This window comes from Prionailurus viverrinus, chromosome B4 (assembly GCF_022837055.1).
Source record: "Prionailurus viverrinus isolate Anna chromosome B4, UM_Priviv_1.0, whole genome shotgun sequence".
NCBI lineage: Eukaryota > Metazoa > Chordata > Mammalia > Carnivora > Felidae > Prionailurus > Prionailurus viverrinus.
Genome location: NC_062567.1, coordinates 60,568,600 through 60,593,393, shown reverse-complemented (window position 1 = coordinate 60,593,393; position 24,794 = coordinate 60,568,600). Strand labels below are relative to the sequence as shown.

At 38.6% G+C, this 24,794-nt stretch overlaps 2 protein-coding genes across 9 annotated transcripts in view; both read left to right on the top strand.

Annotated features, from left to right (window-relative positions):
• CAPRIN2 (caprin family member 2) overlaps nt 1-2,610 on the top strand; it is a 45,650-nt gene extending 43,040 nt beyond the window's left edge. For 5 of the 7 annotated variants that reach the window (XM_047866903.1, XM_047866902.1, XM_047866901.1 and 2 more), the window contains 2 exons: nt 462-525; nt 1,691-2,610. In XM_047866903.1, coding sequence (XP_047722859.1) covers nt 462-525; nt 1,691-2,259 — 633 coding nt within the window. In that variant the 3' untranslated portion in view covers nt 2,260-2,610. Of the gene's footprint in view, nt 1-461; nt 526-1,646 lie in introns of all 7 variants that reach the window. The other 2 variants (XM_047866905.1, XM_047866904.1) reach the window with 1 other exon arrangement.
• An 11,346-nt stretch (nt 2,611-13,956) lies between these two features.
• IPO8 (importin 8) overlaps nt 13,957-24,794 on the top strand; it is an 86,194-nt gene continuing 75,356 nt past the window's right edge. The window contains exons 1-2 of one of the 2 annotated variants that reach the window (XM_047867450.1): nt 13,957-14,161; nt 20,203-20,284. In XM_047867450.1, the coding sequence (XP_047723406.1) occupies nt 14,078-14,161; nt 20,203-20,284 (166 nt within the window). In that variant the 5' untranslated portion in view covers nt 13,957-14,077. Of the gene's footprint in view, nt 14,162-16,547; nt 16,963-20,202; nt 20,285-24,794 lie in introns of those variants that run through there. The other variant, XM_047867451.1, reaches the window with a different exon arrangement.

Genomic DNA, 24,794 nt, shown 5'->3' with positions numbered 1-24,794 from the left:
CCAACCTCTCTGTCAAAACAAAACAAAATCCTGACGTAGTTCATAATTGTCTTCACAGTTTGATCTATAAATAGAGCAAGATTGAAATAGTCTGTGTTCTTGCCTTATTATTTCCCTTTATCTTGCGATAAGGGATAGAGGACCAGGCCATATTTCTGAATTTCCCTCATTACCTCACATTGTATCTTTTACATAGTGTTTCCTGGATGCCTTCTTGTTTTTGCAATTATTAGCATACCTAGTTGGTCAGGTTAATTCACAGATGAAGCAAGTATTGCTATTGTTGCCCTTTTTGCCTTTCTTGGTGTTTGGAAATATCTGAGCCTCTGTGGCTGCTGGGGAAGGGTAGAGAAAAGGCTGAGAGGACTTTAATCTTACAAATTTACCAGCCAATAACACTGGGAAAGGACTATCATCTTGCATTTTTGGTGCCAAGGTTAAATATTACGTGTTCATTTCAGGATAATTTCCAGCAGTGTTACAAGCGAGGAGGGACATCTGGTGGTCCTCGGACAAATTCAAGAGGTAAGGATGATTAACTGGGTTACACAGAACATACCTCTAGATCTTTCTTTGTCTTCTGTGAAGTTCTCCCCAGAGTACATTGTTTTCACCATTTAGCTTTTAAAGTTTTCATTTTGCATAAATGTAGTACTGAAGACCTGAGGGAAATACTAGACTACTGGAATGGCTGTGGAGACCAGTTGTCCATTTAAATTAAAAGTGTATGTGTGTGCTTTTTCAGTTTGATTGACACCACAGCATAATTCAGCCTTTGATATGTATTCATCTTGCATACTTCAAATAGTTTCATGTGATGATTCAGGATGATGTTTCTTGTAATAATGGGCATTTCTAGATACTCTAGTGTCACTACATTGAAAGATAGGAAAAAGCAATTAAGACACCATGACTTGAAATTTCAGAAGATATTATAATACTTTTTAAAATGTGAAGGTTTAATAGGACCTTTAGTGGAAAAGATTCAGTGTAACTGAGAAAATCAAGAATTACTGAAGATTAACTAACTTTATCACAGAAAAACAATCTTTTCCTTTTAAGAAAGCAATCAGTATTCACACTGCCTTGGCCTTCTATCTGAGCTATGTTTTTGTGTAGTACTTAAAACATTAAGATTTCATGATATCACATTAACTTGGAAATGAAGAACAGGCATTCATCATGGGGCTTAGTATCATAACAGAGTATCTTTGAGTGGCGAGTAGTTCTAAAAGTTGGTTCTTTTATGTAATCTCAGTTTTCTTGAGTCCTTGTACATTAGATAGTTTGAGTAGATTTATCACTGAGGAATGAAGAACTGAGTGAGAATTACAGAAGAAAGATAAAAGAAGTAAAAAGAGTGTTCAAACCTGGGTTTCAGACTTTGCTAATCTTTAACTAGTAATTTAGCATTTCCTGGAGGCTTATTTTCTTAAAAAAAAAAAATCTTAAAATAACAATGAGGCCCACTAGACAAGATCATCTAGGTCCTTTTTGGCTTAATAGTAATATGAAAGCCTATTGCTAGAAAACTTTAGAAAAGTATACTGTAGCTATACTTTGTTGTTTTTGTTTTAGAATTTACTATAAAATGTATTTTTATCTGTATTTCAGTAGCCGACTAATGTTAAATATTGTGTTCAAAGCTAACTGCTTCATTATGAGAAACTCACTGTTGCTAATAAAACAGCAGGGTGGAGTGATTCTTCTCAGGTGAGCAGCCCAGAAAGAGACAACGAAACGTTTAACAGTGGTGACTCTGGACAAGGAGACTCCCGTAGCATGACCCCTGTGGATGTGCCCGTGACAAATCCAGCAGCCACCATACTGCCAGTACACGTCTATCCCCTGCCTCAGCAGATGCGCGTTGCCTTCTCAGCAGCCAGAACCTCTAATCTCGCCCCTGGAACTTTAGACCAACCTATCGTGTTTGATCTTCTTCTAAACAACTTGGGAGAAACTTTTGATCTTCAGCTTGGTAGATTTAATTGCCCGGTGAATGGCACTTATGTTTTCATTTTTCACATGCTAAAGCTGGCAGTGAATGTGCCACTATATGTCAACCTCATGAAGAATGAAGAGGTCTTGGTATCTGCCTATGCCAATGATGGTGCTCCAGACCATGAAACTGCTAGCAATCATGCAATTCTTCAGCTCTTCCAGGGAGACCAGATATGGTTACGTTTGCACAGGGGAGCAATTTATGGAAGTAGTTGGAAATATTCTACATTTTCAGGCTATCTTCTTTATCAAGATTGAAAGTCAGTACAGAATTGACAGTAAAAGAATGGTGTTCTAATTAGTAGGGTTAAAGGAGAAGTAGTCTTTGCCCTTGTGACTGGTTTAGGAAAATGTTTTCTTTCCTAGAGGAAGGTGGAGGTCCTTACTTTTTTTGTTTTCCTCCCCAAGGTGAAAAATTTCAAGCTGAATGACAATTAGCACTAATCTGGCACTTTATAAATTGTGATGTAGCCTCGCTAGTCAAGCTGTGAATGTATATTGTTTGCACTTAATCCTTAACTGTATTAACGTTCAGCTTACTAAACTGACTGCCTCAAGTTCAGGCAAGTTAAAATGCCTTGTTGTGCCTCAATAAAAAAGTTACATGCACCTTCAGTGTTCTTATTTGATTAAACATTTAGTTAAGGGGTAAAGTATTGAATTTTTTGCTATGCATCACTGATAACTTTTGGATGGGTGTTAATTCATGGTTCATACTATTATTTTAAAGTAAGACTATATATAATAGCTCTTTTTAGAGTTTTCTCTGATGTTATACCTGTCATTCATCAGAAGATATCCTCTGTTTTCCTTTGGCTAAATAACATTTCTTTTTGAAGCTATTTTGCATTAGGACATGCTATATCTGTTAGCTATTTTTAAGTACTTACTACTTGTATAATAATACAGGATACAATAGTAGATAGGTACATAGCTAATACTACTGGTCTGACATCAGTGAAGCTTATACCTTCTAGTGGATTCTCAATTTGAGTAGGTAGAATGTTTAAAAGATTTCTGGTCAGGCAGTGCTGTGTTTGAGTCCTGATTTTGCCACTTAGTTACTGATCTTGGGCAACTTATTTTACCTCTAAGATCCCCCCTACCTTCTCTTTCTTTCTCTCTCTCTCTCTTTTTTTTAATAGACCATTTCCACGACCTCCTAGGGCAAACGTGAAGTTCAACTAAGAATATCTAAAAGACTTAACACAGTGCCTGGCACGTAAGCATTTAATAAATGTTAGGTGCTATGATTTTTTTTTCATTCCACATACTTACAGAATTGTGTGTGTGTGTGTGTGTGTGTGTGTGTGTGTGTGTGATGTAGTATTAGTATAGCAGGCATTGACAGAGTTTAGTAACCATTTTAGGCATATATTCTCACACTTCACAGTTTAAGCTTATTTATGTTTCTCATGAATAAGAGCTTAATAATTTTATTAAAGCATAGTGTTTTTAAAATTTTTTTTTTTTACATTTATTCATTTTTGAGAAACAGAGATAGCACAAGCGGGGGAGGGGCAGAGAGAGGGAGACACAGAATCCCAAGCAGGCTGCAGGCTCCAGGCTCCCAGCTGTCAGCACAGAGCCCAATGCGGGGCTTGAACTCACGAGCTGTGAGATCATGACCTGAGCCAAAGTTGGACGCTCAACTGACTGAGCCACCCAGGCGCCCCTAAAGCATAGTTTTTAAAAGTGAGCATTTTTAGGGGCCCCTGGGTGGCTCAGTCGGTTAGGCTGCTGACTTCAGCCCAGGTTATGATCTTGCGGTCTGTGGGTTCGAGCCCTGCGTTGGGCTCTGTGCTGGCAGCTCAGAGCCTTGAGCCTGCTTCCGATTCTGTGTCTCCCTCTCTCTCTGCCCCTCCCCTCTTTCTCAAATAATAAACATTAAAAAAAATTAAAAAAAATAAAAGTAAGCATTTTGTATTCTGGAATATAGGAAGGGTTGGAGAAGGGCATTGTTAACCTGCAACCAAGGCAAGTTACTAGCTAAGGCAGAAATTTCTCGTTTTGATCTTGTTTTGAAAGTTTTCTGTTAAACACCTCTCACTCTGAGGTGGTAAGTAATCTCAAGGAGATGGTATAAGAGCATTAAATTATTATAGTCAATATATTAAAAATAATTTTTTATGTTTGTTTATTTTTGAGAGCGAGAGAGACAGAGCACAAGCGGGGGAGGGGCAGAGAGAGAGGGAGACACAGAATCCGAAGCAGGCTCCAGGCTCTGAGCTGTCAGCACAGAGCCCGATGTGGGGCTCAAACTAACGGACCACAAGATCATGACCTGAGCTGAATTCGGCCACTTAACCGACTGAGCCACCCAGGCGCCCCTCTTATAGTCAATATATTTTATTTATTTGAGAGAGGGAGACAGTGTGAGTAAGGAAGGAGCAGAGAGAGAGGGAGAGAGAGAATCCCACCTAGGCTCCACACTATCAGTGTGGGGCTCGAAATCATGAACCGTGAGATCATGACCTAAGCTGAAATCAAGAGTCAGACACTTAACTGACTGAGCCACCCAGGGGCCCCTGTAATCAATATTTTTTATCTGGGCGTGGGTTCATCAATTAAACCCTTAGGCCATTTTAACTCTCCATGTTAGTATAATGTTCTCAAGATGGAGGATGTAATGTCATTAACAGAATTTTTTAAACTCATGGTAGGTATTTTGTGGGTTAGGGATGTTAGTATTCCAGTTAAATAAATTAGTGGCTCTTATATACAGAATACAAACCAAGAAATATATGGAAAAACAAATATTATTAAATGACTAAGGGGAAAATGATGTGTTTTGTTTTTGTTTTTTTGGAAAACTTGATGTTTAAGAAGAGTTGTGGATCAAGTTTAACAAGGCCTTTATCAGCTTTTTTTAGCCATTTTGTTTTCTACCACATTAGGATCTTAAGCTTAGTCTTTTCTCCACACAATCAGGACTATTTTTGTTAATTTATTTAAAATATTGTGAGTAACTCCTTTTTTATATTTTTGAAAGTATCTGACAAAGAGATTCATTAGGGTATCCCCTTATGATGATAGTCATGTTTTAGAGAGTATTCCAAATGGAATACTATTTTCCCCAAGTGTAAAGACAATGGATTAGAAATGGACAATTCTTAGACTTCTGAGAATGAATGGAAAAGATCTTTCATTCTGAAATAATATAACTTTCGGAAGATACCGTTCTTCTGGAAGGTTTTAATAAAAGTCCAGATATCTTTATAGAAAGATATGTAAAGCCTATTTGTGGGCCTCATGTAAAGAACTTATATTTTACTGGGAAACTCTTGTAGATACAACTGAAGAGGAAAAGCATTCCGTATAGTTACCATGTAGTCCCTGAATATATATAGATTTTTAGCTCTCTTACTGTGGGAGAGAGAGTTTTTTTTTTTTTAATTTAATGTTTATTTATTGAGAGAGTGAGAGAGAGTGTGAACAGGGGAGGGACAGAGAGAGAGGGAGACACAGAATCCAAAGCAGGTTCCAGGCTCTGAGCTGTCAGCACAGAGCCCAACGCAGGGCTCGAACTCACAAACTGAGATCATGACCTGAGCCAGTCAGACACCCAACTGACTGAGCCACCCAGGGACTTTGAGAAAGTTTTTCTATGTACTGAATTCTCCCTGGAGTTTTCTTCTTTGACTTTAAATTTTTTAGTCTTTTGTGAATGAACTGTCCCCCAAGAATTGTGAGCTACTGTTATCTTCTCTATAATGGTGTAATGAATAAGTTCAGGTATTTAAAGCAGGAAATGTTTTTTTTGGCAGATTTGCATATTTGCTTCCTGTACCAATTGTCAACCACCTGATTGTTTTAACTTTCTCAACTCCATAATTGCTGTATTTTTACACTGCTTTGATATCACATACTGTGTTTTTATACTTTAATCTTTCCTGATTGCAAATTTTAATTCCTTAGCTCTAATGGCTAATGTTCTATTGTGATTCTCGTGATAGGAAGAATGATAGTTTATGTATTTTATGAAGTGAAATAATTGTTGGCATATAGACAAAGTTTTTCCATAGGATTTCCACTCTGCTTCCCTGCCATACACTTCATTTTGATGAAAACCTTAGATTTGTCTCCCTAGGTCCTCTACTTGATAATTTATCTCAGGGTTATTCTTAATCACCACTTTAATGATTAGCCAATAGCTTTGTCCCCATTTTTCAGCTTTTGGGCAACTGTTGACAACTGATAGGTATATCACAGTTGTGATCAGTGCAAGATGCTGAATGTCAGATTATAAACTGTTAACCCATTATCGATACCAGGAGGCCTTAGGCTCACTCATTCTAGATTTTCCAAACATTATTTCTTTATTCATTTTATTTCAGTGGCTTCTTTTTTTGAAATAAATGATTAATCTTTCAAGTATGTGGGTTATGTAATTTGTACCTGGCTCTGGGGCTACAAAGATGAATGACATTCTGATATTCAGACACATCAGGTGTATCAATTTCATCCATTTCATTTGCTGAGAGCAAATCACTCTTTTGCATGATGCCGTGCTCATCACAAGCGTAGCTGCCATCTGCCACCATACGATGTTGTTAAAATACCATTGACTATTCCCTATGCTGTGCCTTTCATCTCATGACTTACTTATTTTGTAACTGGAAGCCAGTATCTCCCACTCTCTTTCACTCATTTCTTTGATCCTCCCACTCCCTCCCCTCAGGCAACCACCAGTTCTCTGTATTTATGGGTCTGTTTCTGTTTTCATTTTGTTTTTTAGATTCCACATATAATTGCAATCATATGGTATTTGTCTTTCTTTGACTTATGCCACTTAGCATAGTGCCTTCTAGGTTCATCCATGTTGTTGCAAATGGCAAGATTTCATCCTTTTTATGGCTGAGTAATATTCCATGGCATATATACACATCACTTGTATGTCTGTTACTCTATCAGTGGGTACTTAGATTGCTTCTGCATCTTGGCTATTATAAATATTGTCAAAGGAGAATCTCGAATTATTTCTTTGATTCTGTTACACTTTTTTTTTTTTTTCCTGTTTTACATCTGGAACTCTTAACTATAGAAGTTAGACCTCCTTGGGGCACCTGGGTGGCTCAGTCAGTTGAGTGTCTGACTTCGGCTCAGATCATGATCTCGTGGTCTGTGAGTTCGAGCCACGTGTTGGGCTCTGTGCTGACAGCTCAGAGCCTGGAGCTTGCTTTGGATTCTGTGTCTCCCTCTCTCTCTGCCCCTCCCCCACTCATGCGCGCGCGCGCGCTCTCTCTCTCTCTCTCTCTCTGTCAAAAATATATAAACATTAAAAAAAAAAAAAGCTAGACCTCCTTGGACCAGTTCTTTAATCTTCTCATCTTTTGTCTCTCAAGTTTCACTTTCTGGGAGATTTCCTTGATTTTATCTTCCTTTCTGTTCACAGAGTTTTAAATTTCTGCTACATTTAAAATTTATAAGTACACTTCTTTTATCTGGATGTTCCTTACATGTATATATTCTGTTCTTGTTTCACGATTGCATTATTTTCTAACTCTAAGGATAAAGTTTTCTTCCCTGTGTAGTTTATTCCCTACGCTTTTTCTGTTGGTTCTAGTTTCTTATCTGTGTTGTTATATTTGCTTAGAACCTTGTGATAATTGGTTGTTCACATTTAAGAGTGGGGCACCAAAAATTTAATTGGAAGCTTTGAATACAGTGGTGGGACTAGTTGACTTTGGGCTTCATGGTAGTGTGATTTGGAGCGGAGGATGGGGGCACTAATGTGGGAGAATGAAGAGCTTTCCAAATGGGACACAAAACCCAGAAGCCATAAAAGATGAACAAATTTTACACATAGAATTTATTCTCCAAAACTTCTGTTTGGTGGAAATAATGTCAAAAGACAAATGACCACCTGCAATCAGAGGAAATCAAGAAAAAGATGGCCCCCCAAAAAGGGCAACAGTGTGGAGAGGCAGTTTGTACAAACATACACAGAGAAATAAGCATACATAAAGTTTTGAAGGGCATATTTTGGCAAGCATTTGGGGAAATGGACACTCACACTATAGATGGGAATAAAATTGGTATTTTGGGAGAGTAACTTGGCAATAGCTTTCAAGATAAGAAAGCATATACCTTTTGACCCAGAAATTCCACTGTTGGAATCTTACAGATAGTTTTGGAATTATGCCATGAAACATGCCTATAGATATTCTGTATAGTATGAACGATTAAAGCAAAATCTGGAGAAACAACCTAGATGCCCGCCAGTAGGGAAGTTATAGAGTGCAATATTGTTCCTGTAAACATTTCCAAAAGAATGTATGTATGATTACTTGGATCAGTTTTTCTGGTAGTATGTACAAGAAATTTAATAATGTTGCCTCTAAGAAAAGGGGGTTGTAAGAGGGAAGAAGACTTTTACTTTTCATTCTGAACCTTGCTGTAGAGTTTGAAATGTACATATCACTTGTTAAAATTTTTTTTTAAAGTTTGAGAGGGTGTGAGTGGGAGAGGGGCAGAGAGAGACTAAGAAAGAGAATCCCAAGCAGGCTCCGCACTCTTAGCATGCAGAACCTGAAGTGGGGACTTGAACCCATGAGCCATGAAGTCATGACCTGAGCAGAAATTAAGAGTTGGATGCTTAACCAACTGAGCCACCCAGAAGCCCCTGTTAAAAAGTGGTAGGTTTCATGGTTCTTATACCACCTTGTCTTGGATAGAAGTTGAGGATTTGTTTTTATATCATTAAGCTTTCCACTAATATTTGCATTTCCCTCATGTATGATATTATTGGATCCTCACAGTGGCCCTGGTGAGGTAGACACTGCTTTGGGATAAGAAGATTGAGTCTTTTGGAGATTGACTTTCTAAGGCCACTAGCAGAAGTGCTGGGGCCAGACTTCGCTCTCTCAAGTCCAAATTCAGCCTAGCATTTTCTTTTTTCTTTTCTCAAAATGTTTATTTATTTTTGACTGAGAGAGACAGAGAGAGAGAGAGAGAGAGAGAGAGAGAGAGAGAGAGAGAGAGAGGCAGAGTGCCAGCGGAAGAGGGGCAGAGAGAGGCAGAGTGCAAGCGAAGAGGGGCAGAGAGAGAGGGAGACACAGAATCCAAAGCAGGCTCCAGGCTCTGAGCTGTCAGCACAGAGCCTGACGCAGGGCTCGAACTCACAGACTATGAGATCATGACCTGAGCTGAAGTTGGACACCTAGCTGGCTGAGCTACCCAGGCGCCCCAGCCTAGAATTTCTACAGTATTTTTTCCTTGTCTTCAGTTCTCAGGTGCTATTGCTTTTACCATATTTTACCCATCATTTTGAACTCACACGTTTTGGGTGCACTACTCAGTTTTGCTATAATTAATTAAACACTTTGTGAACCGGATAAACTGGACTCAGTTGAGACTGTCCTAAGTTGTAACTCCAGTAGGTTCTGAAGCTGAGACAGGATGACTCCTTTTCCAGTGCGAAATGTGGAAAGCCTGAGGAAATAAAGAAATGACATTTTGAGAAAAATGCCTGATTTGAAACTAAATATTTCTTCTTTAGTTCTAGTTAATACTACTATCTTTAGCCTTTATCCCTCCCCATACCACTACTGTTTCAGTCTCTTGGAGAAGGAAGTTTCTGGCTTCTTTCAGAAATTTCCTAATCCCTTATTGCTTTAGCTTATTTATCACTGATTTCTTATTTTTATTTTTAAAATTTATTTTTTATGTGTATTTATTTTGAGAGAGAAAGAGAAAGCAAGCGAGCAGGAGGAGGGGCAGAGAGAGAGAGAGAGAGAGAGAGAGAGAGAGAGAATCCTAAGCAGGCTCTCTGTGCTGTCAGTGCAAAGCCTGACAATGTGGGGCTTGATCTCACAAACTGTGAGATCATGACCTGAGCCGAAATCAAGAGTCAGATGCTTAACCTACTGAGCCAAGCTCCCCTGATTTTTTATTTTTAAAACTGAGAGGTCTGTCACATTCTTTTAGAAAAGTCCATTTAGGACCTTTGGTTACATGTGACATTTTAAAGGAGACTGTCATTGACTTTTATTACCCAAATACTAAGGGTCTTATATTTAGAAAATGTGTGTATATACTCTTGCATATATTTCAGATGCTATGATGTAGAACCATGCCATTGTAGATACTTTTGGGGTAGAGGTATTCACTTACAGATTATCATGGTTTAAAAGATGTATTATTAAACTTACAGATCAGGATTTTTGTGTGTTGAATTTTTACTCCCATTTTCTCTTTATGGTATGGACTAGATTCAAGTCTACTAACATAGACCAGCAGATGGGGAGGACAGCTGTGTGATATTCCATTTTGAGGACTAAACATATTAAATCTCAAAGGCTACAGTGGCAGTGCTTGGAGTAAAAACTACTTCCTGTAATTTGAGTTGTAATCATGCCAGTGATTCTCTATGCTGTATTTCTTGGGTAATGTCCATGTTTCTGTGCCAAGTAACCTATATAGACAGATGATTCCTAGTTCTCTAACAGCATCCCTGCATTCCTTCCTCTAATCCCTGCCATAGTTTCCTACCTCCTCACCCAGCTCTTTAGGGAGAGCTAGATGTGAATTTCCAGTTGTCACTGGAAACCTCTAGCTGTAGAACTCATAAGTGCTTCTAGTTCAACATGTTGAAAGGCAAACTGATCTTCTCTCCAAAACTTAATACTCCTGTTTTCCCTGGTTAATGACTTCCATAGGTCATCAAAGCTTGAAACTTCAGAATCACTCTTGACTTCCCATTGTTACTTTATATGTTGTGTAAGTCACAAATTCCTGTTGATTCAACCTGTGAAATGTCTCATATCTGTCTTACTTTCTTAATTTCTATTGTAGATATCCCGTTTCAGAACCCTTACCTCTCTCACATGCATTTACTTATTCGTTCAACCATTTATCGATAACTTTTTATGTACCATGCATAGTGTGAGACTAGGTCTCACTATGTCTCTTTCAACAAAGGTTGAACAAGGTCTCTCCTCTCTTTTAAATAGAATACAAAGATAGTTAATACTGAGCATGTACCATGGGCAACGTGCCTCTTTCATTTAGTCTTCACAACAGCTCTTGGAAGCAGATGAGGAAACAGGTACAAAGAGGAGAGGCATATGCAAACCATGATGGTCCAAGACAATATAGCTGGCTCAAATTCTACCATAAATAATGTGAGTGTATCAAGAAATAAAGACATCCTCTCATGTAAAGTAATACAAAAAAGGGACTCATAAACAATGAGCCATATAGAACTTAAATATGAGTTATAGTTTAGGGAAAGCTATTTTAAAATACTTGCAAAGAAATCTGAGAGCAGAATCATAGATACTTATGTTTTTTTTTTCCTGTTGCCTTAGACACTGCTAATTTGACAACATTGTTTTTTAGTAATTTATCTTCACTGAGTCTTTCCAATGTCTGCAGAGGTTTAATGGGAGCATCAATTCTCTTTAATTATGTATTTTGTCAAATTTTTTATTTGAGATAATTGTAGATTCTCATGCAGTTATAAGAAATAATACAGATGGAGCCTGTGTACCCTTTAATTTCCTCCATGGTAACATCTTGCAAAACGATGATACAATATTACAACCAGGATATTGAGATTGGTACAGCAGAGATAAGAACATATCCATCACCAGAAGGATCCCTCATGTTGCCCTTTTGTAATAATGTCCACTTCCCTTTTGTCCCCAGCCCCATTTAAGCCCTCACAACCACTGATCTGTTCTTTCTGTAATTTGTTATTTTAAGAATGTTATATTTAAAAAGTTATATAAATGGAATCAGATAGTATGTAACCTTTTGGAATTGGCTTTTTTCACTTCTCCGAAGGTCCATCCTGGTTGTTAAATGTATCATTCCTTTTTATTGCTCAGTAGTATTCCATGGTATAGGTGTGCCAGTTTGTTTGACCACTGTTTTCTGAGAGGTGGTGTCCTTTTAAACCGCCCCCAACAACATATGAGTGATCCAGTTTCTCTGCATCCTTGCCAGCATTTTTTTAAAAGTCTTTTCTCTCTTCTTATGCTATTGAAATGACTGCATCAAGTCTCTCCCTACTCCAAACCATCTTCAGTGCTACCAGAGTTCAGTTTTAGACATGTGCCTTAAAGGATTTGGGCATAACTGGGTAGAAACATGGTAGGTATTTGCAATATCTAGTTTAAGAAAAGAGATTTTGGTTAGGAGCAGTTTTGTGGATATAAGCATATAAGTGGATGAAATGACAAAAGCAGAATAGGTTGAAGACAAAGAGGGCTGAAGACAGAGTCCTGAGAAGCACCAGTGTTTAACAGTTGGGTGATCAAGTCAGTAATGAAAACATTACAAATATATTCTTTAAGAGAAAATAAGGAAACCTATAAAAACGAAGAAGAAGGGCACGTAATATAGTGCCAGATACCAAAGAAAGAGATGTTTTAGGAAAAGAACTGAAAATGTCTCTTGCATTTGGTATCTAAAGGATCAGTGTTGATTTTTGCTTGGCAGTTTCAGTGGGGGAAATGAGGTCAGAAGCCTGGGGATGGCTGATTGAAGCATGAGTGGAAAGTAAGGAAGTAGAGACAAGAAGTGAAGACCATTCTTTGGAATGAAAAGTGAAAAAGAATGAATAATAATTAGAGAGCATTACTGGAGAAAGATTGTCTTTTAACCTGGGGAGATATTTTTAGGCTGAGGTTGAATCCGTGGAGAGAAAGGCATTGAAAATATAGGAAAAAGTTTTACAAAATTGTCAAGTGCAGGCATGTACTAATACTAAACGTTTATTTTAATGAAAAATCTATAGAAAAGAGAGAAACTTATGGAGCAAGTTCCTAGAATTGATGGGAAAGGATTGGATTTGTATTGGAGGTAAGGATGTGAAGAGGGGTAAGCAGAGATTAATTTGTGTTTGAGTGAGTTGAGCCTGATGGCTTTGCTCATCTTTGCAGGGCTCTATGAGACAAGGTAGGGAATTTGAGAAGAGTCTTGAGGGTTGGAACAGTTGAAAGGCACTAGGTTTCCTAAGACCCTGGAGTGGTAAGGAGTTTATATTTTATCTTGAAATTGATGGAAATCATCAAGGAAGGGACATGACAGTATTAATCTTTAAGAAATGCTCCGATGGCAGTGTGGAGAACGGATTAAAGAAGGGCAAAACTGGAAGTGGTTAGAGACATATCGCCACCCACTATGCCATTGAATTTATCAGGTCAAGTATGGCCACAGTGGGTGGAAATTGTATAACCCTTCTTGCCTTTTACTACTTTTCTGAGAAGGTAGGACATTTTTCAGAAACCCTCAGGCACATAGTTTCTCAGATCTCTTTATTTCCAATTACTTCAAATGTTTGTACATCTGTCTCTTCTATCAGATTGTAATTTCCTTCATAATAACCTGCATCTCATTCATCTTGTTGTAATGTGGTACCTAAATATCTCAGTACTCTGGTTCAAAAACATGTTTAACAAATGTTCAGTGAGTGAATGAATGAATGAATGAATGATGGTTTCTACAAACCAAGGGAACCCTGTCCTCGTGTGGGCTAGATGATCTTAAGGTCCCAACAAGTCTGCCCTGGAACAGGTTCAGTTGTGATGCCCAGTTTTCGTACTAAGAAAAAGTGCCATTCCATCTGTATATGCTTAATTAGGAAGCAGCTGTAAAGAGACACCGAGCCCGCTGGTTTCCTCATCTGGGAAGCGGCAGACTGTTTTCCGTAAGGCAGCATGGCGGCCGCCTGCCGGAGCCAGTAAGTGCCGTTTCCCTCCCGGAGAGAAGCCACTACTGTTTTTTTCGTACAGCAGCATGGAGGCCGCCTCTGGGGGCGGCCATAGAATCACGCCCTGGGGAAGAGGCCGCCGTAAAGGAAGCGCCGCTTCCTTTTCTCCCTTCTCCCGCCTCCCACCGGCTGTCGTAAAAGGGTGAATGGAGAGCGAGTTGTGGGGGGTAGAAAGGGAGGACAGGGGGCGCGGAGTCAGAGTGGCGCAGCAAGTGGCTGCAGGTGGCGACGGTGGCGGGGGGTGGGGAGTGAGGTAGTCCAGGGGTCGCGGAGGAGGAGGCTGAGTGGGTCAAAAGAAAAACTAAAGCTGCAGTCTGGCCTACTGGTCCGGGGGCCGCGGAGCCCCCACCCGGGGAGATGGACCTCAACCGAATCATCCAGGCGCTGAAGGGCACCATCGACCCGAAGCTGCGAATTGCAGCTGAGAATGAGCTCAACCAGGTGAGGAGCGGGCCTGCGGCGCCCCCCTGGCACCCCCCGCGGTCTCGCCCGGCTTTCCCTCCTCGGCGCCCCTGATCTCCACCCCAACGGGGGCTTCGGACCCTGGCGCTGGTCTCGGCCCGGCTCGCCCCCCGCCCCGGGGTCCAGTTTAGCGGCACTCCCTGGATCTTTTCTGAACAACTCGCGCACCTGTTGGCCACCTTTGCATCTTTTCGTGTCATTTTCCTTCCACGGTGCAGTTTGTTTAGCCCGTTTGGTCCGGAGAAAGAGGCTTTGGCAAGCTTTGCTAGTGTTTGCAGGGTGTGATTTCCCTAAGTTCGCTGATTTAGGGACACGGGTGGGAAAATTCACTCAAAATTCAAATCTGAGTTCGGCTTTACTCCAGACCAGCCCTTTTTAGGTGTTGCGGTGGGAAACCCTGCCCAGCGCCTGCTTCTGTGGGCTTGGTAGGACTGTTTTTGACACTGATTGGCAGAGTTTTGTTGGACTGCTGGGAAACGCTGCCGGGAGAGTGCTGGGGGAACAACAGGCAATTTTCATGGTGGTACTACTTTACAAAAGACACGTCGAGTAATTTGTGTTTGGAGGGATGTCTTATAAACGCTAAAATGTGTAAGACTTTCTTTTATCTTCTCTGCTCTTACTAGCCCTGATCTTGTTCCAGCGTTACCACTGACATTTAGAAATTGTAATGATCCCAAAATCTACCTTATGTTTTCCCTCCTCACCTGTAAATAATGATAGACCTCTCACGAATTAAGAGTGACAGCTGGTTGGTTTTGGGGGTACTCTTTAAAATGTAAAGGAATCAACATCACCTGGGAACTTGTTGGAAATGGAAGTTATGGGGCTTCACATTTAGAGAATCAGAAACTCTGGGGTGGGGCCTAATTATGTTTTAATTAGCTGGCTAGGTGATTCTGTGCTTCCTGAAGTTTGAGAGCAACTTAAGTAAAAGTTTCTGTAGGAGTTCTCTCAAGTTTTCCCTGGTTGGAATTGACTTCAAAGTGCAGCTATGTGTTTTGAATCTTTGAAATCCAGTGGGAAATCTGAGTGGTGCTTGGAGTAAGTGTGAATTCAGGATTCTGAAGAGATAAAAGGGAGAGTGAAAACACTGGTTGAGTTAAACTGAAGCCTAAAAGAATGTGTTAGTACCTCAAAAAGAAAAGGACTCTTGCTCACTAGTGGAAAGTTAAAGTCAGTACCTGTCCCAGGCTTTGCAGAGTAGAGGTACTATATGTTGATTGGCCAGAAGAATAGCAATCCAGGGGTTGGTTAGAAGGAACAAAGCAAGAGCTGAACTTGCAGTCTACTAGTATGAACAGGGGAGTTGGCCTGTTTGTGACCCCCTTCTCTTCACAATGAGGCCAGATGTTATTTTGATAGTGTCAGTAGGGATCGTATCTTTGATGTCATGTTATACCTTCCTGCCTCTGTTAGCCTATCCTTGCTTTGTTTCTGATTCATCAGCATTTAAGTGCAGACTGTATAGAAGGAGAAGGTTGGTGGGAAAGCCTGCAGAACTAGGAGAGACACTTGGGGCCCAGTTCTGCATTTTTCTTCATGGTATTTCAATCCAAAACCATTTCGTCCTGAGTCTGCCCTGCCCCATATCCACCCATTTCATCACAGACCATAATTTCCTCTGCAACTTCTAAAACTAGCTTATTGCTGTGCCACTCGTTTAGTATTTATATTTTGTGTAATGCTTTGGATTGTAATATGCTCTGAGTTGTGTTTTGTTTTGAATTGTCTGTAAGTAGAAGACAAGGATAATGTTGCATAACCTTATAGTAAAATATGGTTATAATGTTGGGTTTTGTATGCTTATTCTTTATCGCCACTGTAACATCTTGCTTTGTTGGATAAATGGGTGGGTCATCTACCATAAGTGATTCGGGTCCAGTTCATTTATTTTAGTCTAGGTCCCCCCTCAGCAAATAGGCTGAGGAAATGGGAGCAGTGTATTGATGATTTGTCAATTGTTAGGTAGAAGAGTAGGCAGTTTCAAAACAACAGCCTGTGTTCTGAAGGGTAAATTCTTGTTTGAAGCTATATTTTTCTGTAGCCAACATATATCTGTTACCAGTGACTGGTTTCTTGATTGCCGTGTATGATGTTGTATATATGGGAAAACGGATTTTCATTTTCTCTCATGATATTAAGAATGCATCCTGAATATATTCCTCCTTGTCTCTAGACCCAGAAGTCCCTTTAGCAGCAGCAAAGGAAAGTAGAAATGGGTAGATATCTTGCTCCAGTAACTCATATAGAAAAGTATCTTTTTCTAAAAAAGCATTCTCCACATGGCCTTAATAGGGAAATAAAGATAATTACTTTCATTGCCAAGCTTTGGAATCCCCGCTTTTCCGTGCATCTATCTATATCATTTCTGTTGCCCTTTAAGAGAGATTGCTTATATGAATAACATATTTATTGAGTTATAATGCAGGCACTAATACAAGGCTCTGCTTTCACGGAGGTTGCATTCTAGTGGGGTTTACAGACAAGTAAATAATATAATTTCAGGTCATTAGTGCTATAGATAATAAAGTCCTGGAGAGACAGTGTTGGGGTGTACAAATAGGGTGGTCATTCTCCTGAGTAGAGACCTAGATGTTGTGAAGGAGTGAAGCAACTGAAGGACAGGGAAGGCAACAGAGTGAAGAGCAAGTCCAGTAAAGGACTTCAACTTGGATGTTGGAGGACTAGAAAAGTTAATGTAGTGGGAACAGTGAGGCAGAGAATGGGAAACATCAGATCGTTGCTTTAAATGAGTTCTCATCAGATGCAGAATTTAGGTAAGTAAGCAAACTCATTTATTTATTTATCTATCTATCTATCTATCTATCTGTTTATTTACTTTTTTAAATGCTTATTTTTGAGAGAGAGAGCATGAACAGGGGAGGGGCGGGGGTGGGAGGGAGATAGAGGACCTGAAGCAGGCTCTGTGCTGACAGCAGAGAGCAGGATGCAGGACTTGAACTCATGAACGATGAGATCATGACCTGACCTGAGATCAGGCTTAACTGACTGCACTACCCAGGTGCCCCAGTAAGCAAACTTTTGTTTTCAGAAAGCTTCACAGATACAGAGTAAATATGAAGAAAATTTTTTTTTTCTTAGAAACTTCTTGAAGCCCAAGGTGGAAAAAGAAATGGGAGAAATATTTGTGAGGAAAGTAGTATGAGACTCTATCTGAATTTACCCTTGAATGTTTTAGCTGGCCAGATTAACATAGGCTGAATCAGGGCCGAAAGGAGAAGAGAAAAAGTTGTACAAATTCATTGAAATGGCAAGCATTTGCAAAAAGAGGAGTTCCAAAATGTGTATAAAGGCAATAGTGTTGAAATAAAAGCAATCTCCACAATAAGTCTTCTTAAATAGATACCATTAATCAAGTGTAAAGATTTTGTACTTTGTATCTTAAGTATATAACTGTATGGATTAGAACTATAGATGTTTGTTTTTTTGTTTTGTTTTTATTCATTTTGAGAGAGAGAGATAGAGATGAGTGTACAAGTAGGGTAGGGGCAGAGAGAGAGGGTGAGAGAGAGAATCTCAAGCAGGCGCCACGTCGTCTGTGCAGAGCCCAGTGTGGAGCTCGCTCTCTTGAACTGTGAGATCATGACCTGAGCTGAAATTAAGAGTTGGCCACTTACACAACCAAGCCACCCAGGCATGTAAAACTGTAGAGTTGTTTTTTTTTTTTTAATTTTTATTTTTGAAAGAGGGAGACAGAGTGTGAGTGGGGGAGGGGTAGAGAGAGAGGGAGACACAGAATCTGAAACAGGCTCTAGGCTGAGCTGTTAGCAACAGAGCATGATGCCAGGCTCAAACCCACAAACCGTGAGATCATGACCTGAGCTGAAGTCAGACACTTAACCGACTGAGCCACCCAGGTGTCCCAAGTAGAGTTTAAATCTTGATTCACTAAAGGATCTTTCATTATCATAAACATGAGTTGTTTAATAAGAATGTAAACATAGGTTAGATTGGGTTAAATCTGTATTAATTTTGACTCCTGTAAACTGCTGTTAAAAGAAATCTATTTTCTTAAAAACTACTTTAAAATGGTGGTTTCAGTGGTAAATGAAAGAGAATTTACTTTATATACAACAGATTGAAGATTCTGAGATTTATACAGGATAAAAAGGAGAACAATTATAAGATAATTCAAAATTTTATAGAAAGATTTGGAAAGCATAATGTTCTTGGATGGAAAGGATTTATATTTTAAAGATGCAGGTTTTCTCCAGATTTTTTAGTGAAATCCTTATCTTAATAAATGCTATTATGAATAAATGAATAAGAAAGGTGATAAATTAATAAGTTGAGTGGCATACATAAACCTAACGGTATATTGAAAGGGATGCCACCATAGATCCAGGCTCCTGGGAGAAGGTAAACTGAACAGATTCTCTGCATCATTGTCAGCTTTAGCCTCACTGAGAATTTGAGTCCTTTCTGGGAATGTCTGTGGGCAAGGCCAATTGTAAGCTCTGGGAATGTGGCACGGTGGTAACATGGTCCAGGTAGTAGACATCTGGAGAGAATATGGTCAGAAGGAATAGGCTGCTCTGTGCTTTTTAACTTTTAAAAAAAATTTTTTTTAATGCTTATTTATTTTTGAGAGAGAGAGCAAGCAGGGGAGGGGCAGGGAGAGAGGGAGACACAGAATCTGAAGCAGGCTCCAGGCTCTGAGCTGTCAGCACAGAGCCCTATGTGGGGCTCACATTCATGAACTGTGAGGTCATGACCTGAGATGAAGTTGGACGCTTACCCAACTGAGCTACCCAGGTGCCCCTGTATTTTTTAACTTCTAAAGTCACCATGGCCAAACTCAGGAGTAGTTCAAAGTAGAACATGTGTGTGGGAAGTGACCTAGGCAGCAGGACCTAGGCAGCAGGCATTCAGTATAGGCTCACTTGGGCATCAAGTCTATTTTATTTTTTTTATTAAAAAACTTTTTTTTAATGTTTATTTGTTTTTGAGAGAGACAGAGTGTGAGCAGGAGAGGGGCAGAGAGAGAGAGAGAGAGAGAGAGAGAGAGAGAGAGAGAGAGAGAATCCAAGCAGGCTCCTGTGCTGTGCTGACAGCTCAGAGCCTGATGTAGAGCTTGAACTCATGAACCATGAGATCATGACCTGAGCCCAAGTCAGATGCTTAACCAATTGAGCCACCCAGGTGCCCCTGGGTGTCAAGTTTAAAAGATGCTCCACCAGCAGAGGGCAGATGGTGATGATACCTCTCAACACTGTCTTGTGAGGCACATTGTTCCAATCTGGACTGGTTCCTCTCCATAACTTCCATAATCTCCATAACCTTCTCCTCTCCATAATTAACATTATCTTGTCTGTTTTCCTGCGTTGGATCTCCTGTTTTCTGTAACCCATGTTTTCCACGTTTCTGTTTGTCAAAAATAATACAAGCAAAATTGAAGCACAAATAAGCTGGGAAGAAACACTTGGAATGTATAGGTGCAATAAAAGGTTAAGATTTTAAATTCACAAATAGCTCTTAGGATTTTTAAAGAATAAAACAAATATTTTATTTAAAAAAGAATAAAGGGAATACTGAATTTGTAGAAGAAAACAAATAGCCAACCATTTGTTGATAAAATTTCAACCTAGCAGAAATGATATGAGAGTAAGGTTTTAAAGTTTTGAAAGAATGATAATGCTAATCCTTGTATTGGATAGATGGGGGTATTCTACTTTAGGGAGTGTAAATTGCTACATAGTTTCTAGAGAGCATTTTGACAATGTATGTTAAAAAAAAAACTGTAAATTGCTACATAGTTTCTAGAGAGCATTTTTGACAATGTATGTTAAAAAAACTGTAAAAATGTTCTTACTCCTTTATTCATCAATTTGTTACAATTTTGATTTGAAGTATTTTGGTAATCTTAATTTTGCCTTGGAGAATTTCTCTCACTTTAAAAGTTTTCCTTTTATTTGCATAGTAATGTATTCAGTTACAGTGTTAACAGTTATTTGTTTGTATTGCCCTATTTTATAAATATTTCTTTGTAATTTCAGTCCTACAAGATTATCAATTTTGCCCCCAGTTTACTTCGGATTATAGTCTCTGACCATGTGGAATTCCCAGTACGCCAGGCAGGTGAGTAGGTTTTTTATCTTTTATAAAATTATTTATAGGTAAAAGTACAACTAGAGTTTTATTTTAATTCTAAGTATCTGTGATTTCTTTAAAAAATGGAAGTACACACAAAGCATTTCTTTTTTTTTTTATTAAAAAATTTTTTTTTAATTTTCTTTATTTTTGAGAGGCAGAGAGAGACAGAGTATGTGTGGGGGAGGGGCAGAGAGAGAGAGGGAGGCATAGAATCGGAAGCAAGCTCCAGGCTCTGAGCTGTCAGCACAGAGCCAGATGTGGGGCCCAAACTCACAAACCTCGAGAACATGACCTGAGCCAAAGTCTGACGCTCAACCAACTGAGCCACCCAGGTGCCCCACACATAAAGCATTTCTAATGGCTTAGAAACTCACTTTCTTTTTCCCTGGAAACTTAGAGGTAGATACTGAGCTCTTACATCTCCCCTGCCTCTTCCTCTTCTTTCCTTTCTACCTGTGGATTCCTTAGTAACTTTGCCGTTTTTTCCCTTGGCTTTCACAATTTTAATAGGTTAATCTCCATAATTTTTTTTTTTTTTTTTTTTTTTTTAATTCCTGGTGGCCCACTCTTTGGTCCCACAGTTTAAGACTATGAATTTATGTATGTGGGTTTGAGCTCCATTCATAAGTCAGATCCTGGAGATAATATATGCACAGATGATCCTAAACACATGTTTGGGGAGCAGGACTTTTGTTCTAAACATGAAACTTAATTTGAAGTTTCTGGGACCTTATGGTAGTTCCATGATGCTGTGTATTCCTCTTTTTGCCTTTTTAATGAGCTGGTCATTAAAGCCCAGAAAGTAAAAACTGGTGAAAGCCTTGGAGTGTCATGAGTCCTGAAAAGATAGTAATTTCAAGATAAAAGGAGTAAAATGACAAATGCTAAAAATCTGAAAAGACTTTTTTTATTATGTTATTGTTATATGCTCATTGTAAATAATTTGGGCAATACAGAAAAATACAAAGAGGAAAGTAAAAAAAATTGCCCAGTATTTTCATTGCTCAGAAATGGCCATTGTTAATATTAGGTGAACATTAATTTTTGCATATGTTCAGGTAGAAGTACAGATTAACAGTTTTATAGCGATGAGTTTATACTCCATATGCTGATGAAAGTATTTAATTTTCCTTGAACATAACAAAGAAAAAGGTAAGGAATCATTAGCTTTGGGAAAATATTTAACAGCAATAGGTATTATTTCCTGTAGAGGGGAGCCTGGGTGGCTCAGTTCATTAAGTGTTTGACTTCAGCTCACGTCATGATCCGTTGGTGGGTTTGAGCCCCACATCGGGCTCTGTGCTGACAGCTCAGAGCCTGGAGCCTGCTTCAGATTCTGTGTCTCCCTCTCTCTCTGCCCCTCCCCTGCTTGTGCTCTGTCTCTCTTTCTCTCAAAAAATAAATAAACATTAAAAAAGGAAAACCTATAGAGAAACATACACATTACAATTATTTGTTACTTTAATAAGGTTTATAAGACTTCTGTGTAGATTTTTTGAAACCATAACTCTCAGTTGTTTAATCTTTGTTTCATAAAATAGGGCTGTTCCGAAATAAAATTTTGCTAAATGGAACCTATTTTAATAACCTAAATAAGTATTTATTGGCCATTGTGAAGTTCCTGTGAAGCTTTGTAGAAATACTATTTTTAAAGCTCTTAAAGCATTTTGTTAATTTAATATGTCTTCTTTACATGACGTATAAACATTACAAAAACTCATTGGATTGCCCTTAATTCCACCCCCATTGATACCTATGATCAACTAACTGTTGGTTTTTAAAAAAAAAAAATTTTTTTTTAAATGTTTATTTATTTTTGAGAGAGACAGAGTGTGAGTAAGGGAGGGGCAGAGAGAGAGGGAGACACAGAATTGGAAGCAGGCTGCAGGCTCTGAGCTGTCAGCACAGAGCCTGACGCGGGACTGGAACCCAGGAACTGTAAGATTATGACCTGAACTGAAGTCGGATGCTTAACTGACTGAGCCACCCAGGCACCCCACTACTATAGTTAATTTAAACAATTTGATATATATATATTTTTATGTTTATTCATATTTGAGAGAGAGTGTGAGCCGGGGAGTACTTCAGTTTAAATCTTTTTTTTTTTTTTTAATGTTTATTTTATTTTTTGAGAGAGAGAGAGACAGAACATGAGGAGAGGAGGGGCAGAGGGAGAGGGAGACACAGAATCTGAAGCAGGCTCCAGGCCCTGGGCTGACAGCAGCAAGCCCAATGCTGTGCTCGAACTCACGAACCGTGAGATCATGACCTGAGCTGAAATCAAGAGTCAGATGTTCAACTGACTGAGCCACCCAGGCTCCTCAACATTTAGAATTTTGAATCTTCTCACCAAGTTGCTTTTGCTTACTTTTTGTATCAGTACTGCATTAAATGCTAGATTCCTCATATCCTCTATGCAACTTTGAATCTTAATAACTTAGGTAATTAAGTTTTGATATAAAATGTAAATGGCATTTGTAGGCAATTTTTCTTCATAATTTATGTAGATTTCAAATCTGTTAGTCACAGGACAGAGTTTATCTTGGTGGTTCATTTTTTAATTTATTAGGTAATTTTCTATCCTAGAGCATCCATTTTATCATAGAATCTGAAATACACAGTGTAAAATTCTACATTATAACTGTCCTAAATTTGAATGCCACTTATAAATTTTCTGTCCTATTTAATCTGTGATTAAAATACAAGGATTCTCTAAGAACCTTATGGTGACACCCAGACAAGTAACTTGTGTTATCATGACATTTGAAAAAGAATGATGTGATCTTTGCTTTGAAAAAAAAAAAAAAAATAAGCCTGCATAACACTGTAAAAAATTATGCTAGTGTTAACTGGAAAGACATAGTTCTGCAGAATATTCAGTTCTTGATTTTTTGGTTTGTGGGCAATACTAAAATATTCTTACTACCATCAATCAAGCTCATTAGTGAATGTCCCTTATATTACCTTACTGTGAAGAAATAGGAAAAAAAAATGTAACATTTTGATATTGGTAAGCAAAATAAAATAAATTTGGATGTTCTCTTGTTTCCTTTTGAGGTATTGAGAGGCATAATAGCATTATTAATATTATCATGTAATATGCAGAGAAAGGAACCCATTTTAAATTTAGTACAGTTATGATTAAGAATCTCTCAAGTGACTTTGCTTCCAGTTTTTTACTCCTTGCCTGTGAGGAGACCCTCTAATATATGTAAACTGAGGTTAAGAAATGTCTTTTCTTTAGTACATTTTGGAGTTACTGTCAGCAGAAAAGTAGTTTGGATTTAAAATTTGTGACCCTTCATCTTGGGGTTCTGAATTCAAGCCCCATGTTTGGTGTGAAAATTAAAATAAATAGATTAATCTTTATTAATAATCTTTATTAATAAGATTAAAAATAAAATCTTTAAAAAAAAGATTAAAAAAAAAAGTGGTAGTTGAGGAGTGGGTGTTACATTAGACCCAAAGAAGCATTGTTAGTGTCTGGTGCGGGGACTGTCATTTAAAGAATAGCATGGTTTCTGTTTTCTGTCAGTTCCTTGCTTTTTGTTCTCCTGGCTTTTTGTATGTATTTCTAAAAGATGGATAGGGAGAGGATATAAAAATTCAGCTTATAGCTAAGCAATTCACAGGTGATTCTTTAAGTTTAACCTTAATGTTCTAAAATACAGAACCTAGAAAAAACCAGGAATATGCCTGCGATCAGTCCAGAAGCATTACAAGAAACTCTTCCATTAAAATTCATGGGTCTTGTTTGTATGAAGTTCCTTGGTTCTTAGAATCTATTTGATTTTGTTTTGGATATAATTTACACACTTTATTTGATTTCCTAGCCATTAACAGATTCAACTGAGGGGGGGCGGCTACTAAATTACAATGAAAATAGAAAAGCTTAGAAACATCAACTCAAAAAGCACAGCATTTTGCTTCCATGAGTTCACAGTGGCATCCTTTCCCCTTTGACATTCTGGGACTGACTGACCTGTGTAGTTGTGGGTCTGGGTCCAGAGCATAGGGCGTAAGTGGTGATTCATTATGCTTGAGAAGGGAACTGTGTGTATGCTTTAGAAAGTTAATTTCAAACTTAAGATGCTTGGAATGGTAAGGAGATTTTGCAGAAAAATAAAGTTTAATAATTTCTTTATGACTGGATTAAGATGATATTTGTTTTGATTTTGTTTCTTAGGTCTGGCAGATGGTTAGATAACTTTAATTAAAGGGAGGTTTTTAGGTTATTGATAGTTTGAATTATCTGTGGTACTTTTCCTTCATCATTCTTAGCAATCCATGATTATCCATAAGAGAAATTAATATTCTCTTTTTTAAATTATTACATTAAGTTCAATTTTGTTTTAACTAATTGAAGATTTATGTTACGATTTTAAAAAATTTTTATTTGAGGGAGAGAGAGGGTGTGGGGAAGGGCAGAGAGAGAGAGAGAGAGAGAGAGAGAGAGAGAGAGAGAGAAGCTTAAGCAGGCTCCATGCTCAGTGTG